Source organism: Boeremia exigua (assembly GCF_020726555.1).
Source record: "Boeremia exigua strain MPI-SDFR-AT-0100 chromosome Unknown C7974scaffold_3, whole genome shotgun sequence".
In the NCBI taxonomy this organism is placed as follows: Eukaryota; Fungi; Ascomycota; class Dothideomycetes; order Pleosporales; family Didymellaceae; genus Boeremia; species Boeremia exigua.
In genome coordinates, this window is record NW_025763520.1 from 2,167,332 (window position 1) to 2,180,331 (window position 13,000).

The 13,000-nt window shown below is 53.6% G+C and overlaps 5 protein-coding genes across 5 annotated transcripts; 3 read left to right on the forward strand and 2 right to left on the reverse strand.

Annotated features, from left to right (window-relative positions):
* Window positions 1-306: 306 nt before the first annotated feature.
* On the forward strand, window positions 307-1,916 carry C7974DRAFT_388668 (P-loop containing nucleoside triphosphate hydrolase protein). The gene is made up of 3 exons (XM_046141292.1): window positions 307-600; window positions 647-759; window positions 813-1,916. The coding sequence occupies exons 1-3, from the start codon at window positions 536-538 to the stop codon at window positions 1,784-1,786; spliced, it is 1,152 nt and encodes a 383-aa protein (XP_046000531.1). The 5' UTR covers window positions 307-535; the 3' UTR covers window positions 1,787-1,916.
* Window positions 1,917-5,927, reverse strand: C7974DRAFT_388669 (uncharacterized protein). The gene has a single exon (XM_046141293.1). The coding sequence runs from the start codon at window positions 5,597-5,599 to the stop codon at window positions 2,150-2,152; it is 3,450 nt and encodes a 1,149-aa protein (XP_046000532.1). The 5' UTR covers window positions 5,600-5,927; the 3' UTR covers window positions 1,917-2,149.
* Window positions 5,928-6,284: 357 nt separating this feature from the next.
* On the reverse strand, window positions 6,285-7,952 carry C7974DRAFT_461673 (uncharacterized protein). Its single transcript, XM_046146174.1, has 2 exons — window positions 7,351-7,952; window positions 6,285-7,297 (listed from the first exon to the last, which is right to left on the reverse strand). Exons 1-2 carry the CDS (start codon window positions 7,454-7,456, stop codon window positions 6,498-6,500), a joined length of 906 nt encoding a protein of 301 aa, XP_046000533.1. The 5' UTR covers window positions 7,457-7,952; the 3' UTR covers window positions 6,285-6,497.
* Window positions 7,953-8,232: 280 nt separating this feature from the next.
* On the forward strand, window positions 8,233-11,123 carry C7974DRAFT_461675 (cobalamin-independent synthase). The gene is made up of 3 exons (XM_046146175.1): window positions 8,233-8,597; window positions 8,646-8,747; window positions 8,801-11,123. The coding sequence occupies exons 1-3, from the start codon at window positions 8,367-8,369 to the stop codon at window positions 10,766-10,768; spliced, it is 2,301 nt and encodes a 766-aa protein (XP_046000534.1). The 5' UTR covers window positions 8,233-8,366; the 3' UTR covers window positions 10,769-11,123.
* A 91-nt stretch (window positions 11,124-11,214) lies between these two features.
* Window positions 11,215-12,702, forward strand: C7974DRAFT_388672 (uncharacterized protein). Its single transcript, XM_046141294.1, has one exon. It carries the CDS (start codon window positions 11,413-11,415, stop codon window positions 12,544-12,546), a length of 1,134 nt encoding a protein of 377 aa, XP_046000535.1. The 5' UTR covers window positions 11,215-11,412; the 3' UTR covers window positions 12,547-12,702.
* The last annotated feature ends 298 nt before the right edge of the window (window positions 12,703-13,000 follow it).

Below are 13,000 nucleotides of genomic sequence, written 5' to 3' on the forward strand. Positions count from 1 at the left end.
GTGGTTGAACCTCCGATAGGTCAACTGCATCGCCACTGTCCTTCACAGAAACATGCTCACGGTGCGACACCATGCTGCATGAGCCGGCTTGAAAGTATGAGGGCGACTTGGAAACGATGTCACCTCAATTTTAGGGACGAGAATAACCGCGACGAGATCATAGATCCCTAATGAAAGACCGCAGCTTGGCATCGACGAGCCAGCATGGTTTCGAGACCATGAACGGACGCACGTACGTCGACCCACGCATGTATGTGGGAATGCAGGTAGTGTTGACCGGAGAGGGTTGACATGGACGTGTGCGCTCTTGATTGGATGCGCATGTGAGGCGAGCGGAGCTGACAAGGTCGACTGCATACCTAGGCACGTCTAAGCCTTCATGCAGACCCCAGTAGGAACACCACGACTTCATTGCCTGCAGATTGCAGTAATGTCGCCCAAAAACATTTCCTGGGCGCCGGACTATCTGTAGAGTCTATCAGATAGGCATCCTCATGATCTTTCTAGCAAGTGATTCTCCTACTGCTCGCTTCTTATGTTGGACATCTCGAGTGGAGTTCAGGGTGATGGAGTGAAGGTCGACACCTTAGAGGTGATCCAGTAAGTCCTTGAGCCATGCATACAGCTGTGACTAACAGCGTCAAAGACCAGAGGATATCATCATCGCTATCTTGGGGGCGACAGGCGCGGGGAAGTCCTCTTTCATCGAGAACTGTACAAAAGATCGACGGCCGTGTATAGGTCATGAGCTGACGTCTTGTAAGTGATCCCAGAATTGTGGAAGATCGTAATTAATAGGCTTTGGTTGTCAGGTACTACACAGGTGTCGGTGCATACCATGGAAATGCTTGGACGTACAGTACACCTGATAGATACACCTGGTTTCAACGACACACTACGATCGGATGGCGAGACCTTTCAGGAGCTGGCTTACTGGCTGGCGGCAGCGGACGAAAGGAAATTTAAGCTGAGTGGGATCGTCTTCTTGCATCGTATAACCGACATACGGTTTCACAGCTCAACCAGACGTGCACTCGAGATTTTCAAAGCAATATGCGGGAAGGGCGCCTTCTGCGGGACGGTTGTAGCGACAACGATGTGGAATCGAGTGGCCACTGGGGAGATCGAAAAGGCACAAGATCGCCAGATTCAATTGAAAACCAAGATCCAGGATGACATACTGGCGTTTGGTGGCAGATTAGTACCGATCTCCGCAGCTGAGGTGGATCCCTGCAATATCGTGAGGCACATTGTTCTGAAGGATATGCGGCTGGACTTGGCTTTTCAAAAAGAGTTGCGGCAGCACGACCGTCTGCTCCACCAGACGACAGCAGGGAAGATTGTCTACGAGAGCTTGCTCTCTCCTTCCGATGCAATGAGAGCCTCAATGCATAGTTCTGCAAGGGAGATGGCGGCAGCAATCAACTCACTGCGGGCGACGCGTGCGGAGGTACAGATAGCGTGGGAGAAGCGGATACAAAAAGAGAACGAAGACTTCCAGCAACTTACACAGAGGTATCGAGATTATACGCGACTGATAGATCAGTCAGTCATGGCATCCGAAACACCGTCGATTGGCGAGAGACGCGACGTGTCAAACACGGACCTCGAATTTGAGTTCGAGAAATTGAAGCGCGAACACGAAGCGGTGATGTTCAGGCAAGGTTCCAAACTGGACAGGAGGATTTACAGGTCAAAGGGCCGCGGCACAACGACTCTGGGTGTTGTTGGAACTGGCTTAGCGGTCGGGCAACTTGTTGCTGCCGTAGCTTGTAACGTTATGTAGGAGCGGAGATAGTGGTGTTACAGAATCAAGCAGGGAAGAGCAGCGCAAGCAGATGGAATGTGCTAATTGACAAAGGCAGATCAACGAATCAGGCCACAATAAGCTGTTCATACAGCACGGTTTTAGCAATCATTATGGGTGAAAAGGTTGTGCATATACTGCTATATACCGTGATAACGTTGCTTGTGCAACGTCAAAAATCTTTGGCCTGGACAAAACCATGGCCAACAGCTTAACGCCGCACTGACACCAAACGCTAATTCATTTACACCGTGAAGAACCGACAAAGAGCGCCAACTTCCAGTCTATGGCATATATACCATCAAATCATCTAACGCCTGAATACTCCGTGCCTATAGGGTATTATTCCTCAACGATATTGTCCTTCGCCTTCAACTCGGCCAGAGGCTTCGTCAGACCGCTCTGTCCTATAACTTGGGTGCTCAAAGATGCTGAACTTCTCTTCGCCCGAATTTTCATACTTCTGATACTGGGAGAGGGACTTGGAACTGGACTGGCTCTGGGGGTTATGCGAGAAGACGAGACCTTCGATCCTGACATCTGCTCAAATCTGCCGGCAAGATCCTTCACTCGACTGGGTGAGCCGCTTGCCTCTCCTTTCAAGAAATCGTCGCCCTCTCTCGAATTCTCACGAGGCAGTGAAAGGATGCTTGACCCATCAGGGTCGGCATTTACGACTCGAAGCTTCGATTTGGGCACAGTGAACATGACTTGAACAACACGGCGTTCAACGGCAGCCTCGACGTCCCAATCCCCTTCATCGGCGGGAGTGCAAGGACGTTGACTGACGCTTGGGATGCCAAGCTCGTTCGGTGCTATTGGTGTGCGCGGCGTAGGTAGCTCGTCATCAGAGGTTAGGTTGACCAGCAAGTTGCCTCTATCCCGCCACTCCTGTCGCAGGCGATCCTTCTCGGCGCGAGCAATATCCTCTGGCGCGCCCCAATCATCACCACTGTTTCGCGCCCATCTGCTTTCCAGCTCTTCTTCCCAATCATGTTGGCCTCTTCTGCTCTTCCAGAATGTCGCATCCGATGCTGCCCTTCGAGGCGTTTGACTAGACGGGAAAGACTTTCGATTGTCAGTCGCCGAAGCCTCAACTGGCGAGATAGGGTGATCTGTATACGGCTCATGATATGAGACGGTGTTGGTGAGAGATCGAGTTCGGTCAGCGCCTGAGGTCGACCTGCGAAGCACTCTTCGTACACTGCCTAACCAACTCTTCCTCGCGTCTCGACTCCCAGGGCGTGACATTTCCAACGCATGAGAAGTCGCCGGTGTGGCTGTTGTAGCGCGACTGTTATTTGCTTCTGTGGCCCCCAATGAATTCGACCCATTTGAGGTCGATGAAGTGCCAGGACGAACCTGCTCCGGATTACCACCAAGTAGTGCCTCACCTTCGGCTTGGAGGTGTGCGAAAGAAGCGTGTACAGTCTTGGATGTATCAACACCGGGATTTCCATTGCTACGCACACTGCTGAAAGACTGTGTCCGTAGGTGTGCCTGGGCCTTTCTACTGCTTTCGCTATATCTGCGTGGCCTATCGTGCGTTGGACTAGCATCTGGAGTTTTGAATGGATTGGCTTGATGCGCAGTCGTGATGGTCATGGCACGCAAGGACGTGCTTCTCGCGAGACTGCCGTGCGAAGATGTCCATGATAGGTTTGATAGTGTACTCCTCTCACTGAGATTGGAATTCGTACGTTCATCCGATGACGCTTTGTCTGGAGAGAGACGGCCGCTCGAAACTGTATTCGAACGGCGATTCGCAATTGGGCTCGGCCCAGGCCACTCAGTCATTAGTTGGTCGTGATCGTGGACGTCCTCCAGAATAGGAGAAGAAGATACCGAGCGTGGCGAAGTCTTGATGGCTCTGCCCTGATGCTGAGCATCATTGAACGGATCAAGTTGCGGTGCGGTGTCGAAGACTGACGAACTTTGATCGACCCTTCGCTCACTCATTTCATGTCTTTCGGTCAAAGGTGTCTTGTCAGTAGCCCTCTCAGCTTCTTCTTCGTCTTCTTCCAGCTCGTCGATTGGATGGATCTGGCCTGGACCGCGAGTAGCACCCAAGGCATAAGCAGGTCTCCCGCTGAGACTGCGTCGTAGCCCACGAGTGGGGCTGGGAATCTCGAGAAGGAGGCCTGTTCTTTCAACATCTTGTCCGTGTGAGCTCTTCCAGCCTTGGCCACCCTGTTCACCTGGCGGGAAATAGTAAGATCCGTTCTGATACTCCAATGCATCCGCGTGACCTCCTCGACCGTCAAATCCGGGAGAATAGTCATCGATGTTGTACCTATGAGCTGCGAAGGAGAGATCCTGCAGCTGCTTCTCCCGCAGCTCTCGTTGCTTGTGAAGCCGCCTCGTATACCACATGTAGAAAGCGAACAGACCACATACAGCAGCCATTCCGATTCCTATCCCAACACCAAGCCCTGCCTTCTGGCCAGGACTCGACAAAGGCCCTGTCTGTACCGGTTTTGAGTCTGAGAGTCCGGAGGGCGAAACGTAATCATCTATCCAGGTATTCGATGTGATGTTGAGGAAGTACGTCTGAGTGTTCAGAGCAGAAGTGGCTCTTCGTCGTCGCGAGCCGGTTGTGGTGATTGAAAAGCCGCCAGTGACCATCATAACGCCGCCTTGAAGCATGACTGCGCCATGACCGTAAAGACTGGAGCCGCTTGGTGGACCGCTGCCCGAGGAACTGTCTGGGATTACCCATTCCCACGTGCCGTCGCCGCCATAACCATTCGCAATGTTGAGGATAGCCAGTTGAGGTTCCGCTGGTGAATTGATGTCTCCAACCCAGCCGCCATAGACCACGATTTGTTGCCCATCTGATGACAACACAGCAGTGTGACCTGACCGTGGGTCGACGGTGGTAATATCGCGTAGAGTAAGATCAGCGTGCGGTGTCTCTGGCTGCTGGACGCCTATGAAGGTCCATCCTTGCTCTGGCAGAGAGAACAAGGCAACTTGTGACATATTGATGAAGGCAGCGCTGGTATGCCCGCCTATCAAAACAAAATTTTGCTGCTGTGTTTGCGATCCATCGCTACGATTCGAGTACGTTGGCGGCAGTCCAGTCATTGTAAAGCCAGCTTCTGGTATCGGTGGTCCTCGGCTTGATGAGACATCCATCTGGTACGTAAGAGCGCTGTCTTTGTTGTTAGACGGTGTCAATGTGAGCATAAGGTTCGAATAATTTGCGGCCGACTGCCAGTCATTGGTGGCGCTATGCCCTGCCTGCGGGCACATACCACCGAACAAGTAGGCCCCGGTATTAGCAGCATCTCCTCCAACGATGCTAGAGAACGAGATGCCGTTGCTGAGGTAGTTTGCGCCTAATACTGACACGTGCTTGTCATTCGCGACGGACACGTCCTGCTGCAGCCAACTACTCTGGCTGCTTTCTGAAGCTGGAGTAAAGCTCCAGACTTCACCTCCGGCCGCACCCTGAGAGCAGTTGCCCGTGTATACGGTAAGATTTCCATCGTCGTCGAGGACTGGTGTAAACGCTCGTGGGTTCTTGTCGTCCAGGAATGGCAGAGTCGGGTACAGTGTCGTGTATGGCAGTTTGGCGGCATTGATGTTGGACGAGACGTCGATGGAGCCTAGCTGGAATTGCGTGGACGACTGGGTCGATGGCTGGAACACGTAGACATGGTCGTTGTTATGGAGCAATCGAGTCGGATTGTATGGCATCTGAGCGGCAACAACAGATAGCACGAGTGAAACGTGCAAAAGAACGGGCCATTGAAGTTGCATCAGAGACGTCGCCATGGACGAGTGCATGGCGTGGTGCTGACTCGAGTGTGTTGCTGAGGACGTTCACCTCGATTGCTGTTTACGGCGCCCCATGGACGATGCTGTGGGGTAGGGCGAGATAGCGTAGCACAGAACGTTTGACGATAGTGCTGGAGCCGTTGTGGTAAGTGGAAGATGAGGGGTCTGCTCAGATCTGCAGTTCATGCACGGGTCCGTCAAAGATGGCTGGTAACGGATGAGCCGTTGGTAAACAGGCCGACGGCCTCCCAACCTGCTTGCGCAACGCACTACCGTGGCGCCTGATCCCCTTTCAACGGCCACTAGGCCGTCCAATCAAGGCATGTCAGAATGCCGGAGCAGGAAAGTGCTGGAATGCAGGTCGAGGGCTAGGCCATCTCGGCGCAAGCAGTGCCTTGGATAAACAGGATATCCCCCCAGCAACCGATCTGTGGCTTGCGCAATCAGCAACATGTGGACATGGTCAAAGGCCAAATAAACAGCCCGGAAGCGCCCACGGTATCTAAGAGCTATCTCTGATGTTTTTGTCAAGCCCATGCGATATGCGCCACGCCTTTGTGCACCAGATTCAAGATAAGAAGGGAGGGGGCTGGGAGCAATACGAATAACCGCACCCCTGTCGGCGGGCTCGGTGGTATGACAACATCAAATGCACGCAGCCCCACGAGAACGATCATCCACGCGACGTTCATATGATGTCTTGGCTGTGTGAGATGTGGTGAACATCTTTATTCTGATTCGATTCCATGTCTTTGTTTCGGGTTGTCTCATGTACGCTGGTGCGCTGCATAGACGTACTATTTGGGTATTGCTTTTACCAACCCCTTCGGAACGATCTGCGCTCTACTCGATGATGACAGTGGTCTGTGAATTCTAGTTCGTGTCGGAAGCCATCTATGTACCACGTTCAAACGCTGAACTTCATGCCTCCGTTCGCACAGATGACACTGCCTGTTGTCCACCCAGCCTCTGGCGAGCACAGCATACCCACTACACCCGCGACCTCTTCGCTGTATGCAGGTCGTCCTCCCGCACCTTGCGAGGCTTCGTAGATCCTCTCTTCGTCGATTCCTTTCCTTGGTGCTGCGAGCGGGGTGGTCTCAATAAAGGGCTTGTTCTGAGCAATGAACTTCTCGTCGTTGCCCCAGTACATATCTGTGGCGACCGGGCCAGGGTTGATGGCGTTCACAGTTGCGCGCTCAGCCAGCTCGCGGGCCCAAGTCCGCGTCATGGCCTCAAGCGCAGCCTTGGTCCCTCCGTAGATCGACTGGCCCTTGTATCCCAATGAAGCGCTGACTGACGACAGATTGACAATGCGGCCAGAGCGATCGTTTGGCAGGTAAGGTATGGCGGCTTGCAGAAGTAGCAAAGGGCCCCTGACGTTGACGTTGAATTGCCTTGCGAAATCCGCCGCGTCCACGTTCTCCACAAAGTTGTTCCCGGCAACACCAGCGTTGTTGATGATGATGTCAAGCTGGAACTTGCCAGTCTTTGGATGCTTGAAGTTGTTGACTGCTACTTCGACAATGTGCTGAGGCCCGGTCTCTGAGCCCATGTTGGCTTGTACGGTGATGGCCTTGATGCCATACTCGGCTTGTAGCTCGCTTGCGAGGTCTTCGGCAGTCTGTGCAGACGAGTCTGAGGTGTAGTTGATCACGAGATTGGCGCCTTTGCTGGCCAAGTTACGTGCAATCTCGACACCGATACCTGGAGCAGTCAGCCAAAGCCTCAAAACATGGGCAAAACAGTGCTCGTCTCACCTCGCGATGCTCCGGTCACAACCGCGATCTTTCCCTCCAGAACGCGCTGGCTGGAGCCGCTGCCCAGGTTTGTGGAGGCAGTTCGAGTGTGCTGAGGCCTAGACATTTTGAATTTGAGACTGGAGGTTTCGTGGAATGGGCGACGTTTCTACAATACGTCGAAGGAGGGGTCGACTTCGAGCTCTTATATACAATGCGGGGAGCTACTGTGGAGCAACCCAAAGCTGTCCGAACGGAATTTCGCCGGTGCATCGTCGCTGTCGCCGCCGAGCCTCTCGACATAAGTGTAAAATTCTATCGTACCATCCTGATGCAGTAATACACGAGAGGGCTCAACTCCCGTGCTAAGAAAATTGGTGTTCTGCCTCACGATACTCTTCTAGTGTCTCAAACGTGGTTCGTCATGATCAACAGGGTCCACTTGCGGCTCAGTGACCTCAAAGACGAGAATATTCACTTGCACGTCCGCAACGTGCTGTCTCCAGGGTAGAATGTAATAAGCTGTCGTCAACTGAGTAATTGGGTTTGCATGGCTGGCCGAACGCGTGCAAGAACCTTCGAATGCGTTCTTTCAGCACAAAAGGATCAATGCGCGACCAATCGCTCCGGTCTTCGGCCAGTGTGGGGAATGGCAGAAAGGAGGCGTAAGCCTACTGCTGGAAATACCTCTCAGCAACGTCCAACAGACAACATCACGACAAAATGTAGAGCCACAGCACTCCACAGCAAGTGGGCACGAAATGGTGCCACGTACAGCGAAAACAATGCAGTCAATGGATGCCCAGAAGGATCACCACGTCTTCTATCTCTTAGCGCCATGCGGGCGGTGAGAGCAAAGCAGCCTAGATCGACCCCGCCATGCAGGAGCCAGAAAAGAATTCAAAAGCACACCATCCCGCCCTCTCTCATTGTCTCCCACCCTCTCATACCCTCTCATTCTTCTCTTGTAGTTTGAGAGTCTCAACCTTCTGTTCGCTTTACTCTTTCGCTCAATTGCTTAAGAGCCACATATCACGATGGTTCAGTCATCAGTTCTCGGTTTCCCCCGCATGGGTGCGGACCGTGAGCTCAAGAAGGCCAACGAGGCCTACTGGGCTGGCAAGCTCTCACAGGAGGACCTCGTCAAGGAGGCCAGCCGCCTGAGGTTGGAGCACTGGAAGATCCAGAAGGATGCCGGTGTCGAGGTCATCCCCAGCAACGACTTCGCTTTCTACGACCACCTCCTCGACCACATTCAGCTGTTCAACGTAAGCCATCATCCATAAATGTATCGATGACCCCGCTGACAATTTCAGGCTGTTCCCGAGCGTTACTCTAGCGCTAAACTTTCCACTCTCGACGAGTACTTCGCCATGGGCCGTGGTCACCAGAAGGACGGTGTAGACGTTCCCAGTCTGGTAAGTCGAGCGAAACCTTCAACACCCGAAACTTTGGAACTAACACAACACAGGAAATGGTCAAGTGGTTTGACTCCAACTACCACTACGTTAAGCCCACCTTCCAGGATGGCCAAACCTTCAAGCTTGCCGCCGACCCCAAGCCCGTCCGCGAGTTCAAGGAGGCCAAGGAGGCTGGTATCATCACCCGCCCTGTCCTCGTCGGTCCTGTCTCCTTCCTTGCTCTTGGTAAGGCCGACCGCAACCAGTCTGTCGACCCCATCTCTCTGCTCGAGAAGCTCCTGCCCGTATACGTTGAGCTCCTCCAGCAGCTGAAGGAGGCTGGTGCCGAGTACGTCCAGATTGATGAGCCTGTCCTCGTCTTCGACCTTGAGCAGAAGATCAAGGATGCTTTCAAGCCCGCCTATGAGAAGCTTACCGGCAGTGGCCTGCCCAAGCTCGTCCTTGCCACCTACTTCGGTGACATCGTCCACAACCTTGACGTCTTCCCCAGCATCCAGAACGTTGCTGCCGTCCACATCGATCTTGTCAGGAACCCCGAGCAGCTCGACACTGTTGCCAGCAAGCTTGGCTCCAACCAGTCCCTTTCAGTCGGTGTTGTTGATGGCCGTAACATCTGGAAGACCAACTTCAAGAACGCCATCGAGATTGTCGAGTCGGCTGTCCAGAAGCTTGGCAAGGACCGCGTCATTGTTGCTACCTCCAGCTCTCTCCTTCACACTCCCCACTCCCTCGACAGCGAGAAGAAGCTTGACGAGGAGGTCCGCGACTGGTTCTCTTTCGCCGTCCAGAAGGTTGCCGAGGTTGTTGTTATCGCCAAGGCTGTCACCGACGGCCCTGCTTCCGTTCGTGAGGCTCTTGAGGCCAACGCCAAGTCCATGCAAGCTCGCGCCACATCTAAGCGCACCAACGTCCAGGCCGTCAAGGACCGCCAGGCCAGCGTCACACCCGAGCAGCACGAGCGCAAGTCTGAGTTCCCTTCGCGTTACGCACAGCAGAAGGAACACCTCTCCCTCCCTCTCTTCCCCACAACCACCATTGGCTCTTTCCCTCAGACCAAGGAGATCCGCATCCAGCGTAACAAGTTCACCAAGGGTGAGATCACCGCTGCGGAGTACGAGAGGTTCATCGAGAAGGAGATCGAGGAGACCATCAAGATTCAGGACGAGCTTGACCTCGACGTCTACGTCCACGGTGAGCCCGAGCGCAACGACATGGTTCAGTACTTCGGCGAGCGCCTCGACGGTTATGCCTTCACCACAAAGGGTTGGGTCCAGTCCTATGGATCTCGCTGCGTCCGTCCCCCGATCATCGTCGGTGACATCTCTCGTCCCGCCCCTATGACTGTCAAGGAGTCCAAGTACGCTGCCTCAGTCTCCAAGAAGCCCATGAAGGGTATGCTCACAGGTCCCATCACTTGTCTGCGATGGTCCTTCCCTCGTGACGATGTTCACCAGTCTGTTCAGGCTCAGCAGCTTGCTCTCGCTCTCCGCGACGAGGTCATTGACCTTGAGGCTGCTGGCATCTACGTCATTCAGGTCGATGAGCCTGCTCTTCGTGAGGGTCTTCCTCTCCGCAAGGGCACCGAGCGTGAGAAGTACCTGTCTTGGGCCGTCGACTCCTTCAAGCTTTCTTGCGCTGGCGTCAAGGACTCTACTCAGATCCACTCCCACTTCTGCTACTCTGAGTTCCAGGACTTCTTCCACGCCATTGCTGCCCTCGACGCCGACGTTCTGTCTATCGAGAACAGCAAGAGCGATGCCAAGCTCCTCAAGGTCTTCGAGGACAAGGAGTACCCCCGCCACATTGGTCCCGGTGTCTACGACATCCACTCTCCCCGTGTTCCCTCTGAGCAGGAGATCAAGGACCGTGTCGCTGACATGCTCAAGTACTTGAAGCCTGAGCAGCTCTGGATCAACCCTGACTGCGGTCTCAAGACCCGTCAGTGGAAGGAGACCAAGGCTGCCTTGATCAACATGGTCAACGCTGCCAAGTACAACCGCGAGAAGTACTCTTCTTAAATTTCATGCCATTTGGCAACAAAGGCTGTGTTTCATCAACGCAGTCGTTTCGAGTGGCATATCAACATGCCACTTTGTAATGTGTGTAATGACGTTTTTATGATACCCAAAAGTTCAACCTGCATTCTGGGTCGTTAAAGGAAGTTAAAAGGAGGGATCTGGGGAGATGAACGATCTCAACATCGGCGTTCGTCGATAGCAGTAGGCTCAGCGTACACTGAGCGGCGTTTTGGTATAATGTTTGAAAACACTGCGGCTCTGACAAAGGGCAAACATTCGCAGATAGATAGATTGGTCGTCTTGCGCGAGATGCGAGCAAGTGGAGGTTTAAGAATGTAAACCCATTCAGCTTCCGAATTCATCCTCTGGGCGTGATTGTTGTGTGGGACGTAACATTCCTGATGTATATCTTGTAGGAGAAGGCCTTTGTTCTTGATCAGAGGCACGCAACAATGGCCGTTCGGCAGGAACATTTGGTTGCGGCTTGGGATTGCCTGGTTTGGAGCAACAGGGTCGCCCTTCAGTGGACACGTCGGTGACGCGACGTTGCCTCGGCCCCTCGCCATACACGTCGACCACATTGCTTCTTCCAAAGACAACCACACGCAATAACCGACAACGCTCATGACACCCACACGGTCAAGATGTTCAACGTGCGCTCAATCATCTTGCTGGTCATATCCTATGTCGTAATCCCACGCCTCACATTCCTTCCGCAGAATGTGCACTCACTGCTGATTCTGTTCGGGCCCTTTGTCCTCCCACGCATCGTGGACTGGTTCAACGTCGCTCGCGCAACCTCTCGAAGCGTCCCTATACGGCCGACACCCCCGCGGGTGCAGAATGCGCTCAATCTACTCTTCATCGCCGCCGTCGCCTGCCTCACCCTGTCATTATCGCGCTTCGCGCCCGAGAACATATTTCCGACGACGCAGAGCCACATTCGCACCGAGACCAGCGTGTTGTTCGCTCGGCTGCGTCACCTACGACCGCTGACAGATATCGACCATGCTTTGCGATCAAAGTTCGAGGTCAACGCGCGCAATAAGCTCTACTACCTAGCATACGGCCCTGACACGTTGCTGAACTGCGTGTGGTGCGCCACGGCCAACGACAACGATACCAACAACTACTTCCTGTACAGCCTGCCGAAGCTGGTTCTGCCGCACATCTTCCAGCTTGCCGTACTCGGCATGGCTACATCTTCGCTGGTCGGGACCGAAGGTTCGAGGTTTCGCACACACGCGACCATTTTGGGTCTTGCGACTCTCATCGTAGAGGTATGGTTCATGGCGACTTATGATATCACGGTCAACAGGCGAGCAAAATTTCTGCAGGACATCGATTCGATCTATTGGCGCGCAAGGTTCCTGCGGTACATCGTGTTTGCAGTACAGGATATCGGCATAGCCTTCGTGCTTTGGGCCACAAGTACGAATAGATGGCTTGCGAAGCCTGTCTCGATTGCAGAACGACTGGAAATGGCGACACGAGTGTCTGAAGAAACTCTCAACAGGATGCGGGCTCTTGGTCTTATCACAAACTCAGTAAACCGCGATCCAGCACTCCGGGGCGTCAGGGAAGAGTATTGGAGTACAGAAGGACAAGTTATGTCAGAGACAATCCAGGAGGAAGCCGTCATGGAGCAGATTAATATCGCGATCAGCAAGCTAGACTTCAATGCATTGGAAGGTAGAGTGGGCGAAGTTGCAGATGGTATTTTGAAGGGCATTGACGGACTTCGGCAGCCTGGTCAGATGGCTGAGGCAGCGTCGTAGAGCACATCCTTGTTTTGGAGCAATGGAGGCGGATATAGATGGGTAGGCTACTAGCGGTATCTCCAGCACGACGCTGTGGGAATCTCGGTACTTAGGCTTATGTCAAGATCTGACTTTCTTTTGCAATCTTGAAAAACATGGATCCCCACCTGCCGCTCAAGTTTGCTTGTAGCCCTGGTCATTTGATCCTTCTGCATCGTTGTGCCGTTGCCTCCACCAGACGGCTCTGTTGAACCGCACCTTAAGCCGAGCATCACTACCTGTTGTACATTCAAGCCACTCTTCATCTGGGGTTCTGTCGAAGCCAGCGCCGACATCGCTGCTTTCCTGTGCAACGACGAGCGTACTGACGTGTTCATCATGTCCGAATCGGAGCGTGACTCTTGAGGCTGAATGTGAGTCGTTCGTGCGTTGAGCAATCGGAGGAATACCGGCATGGCGGGACGCGGATATC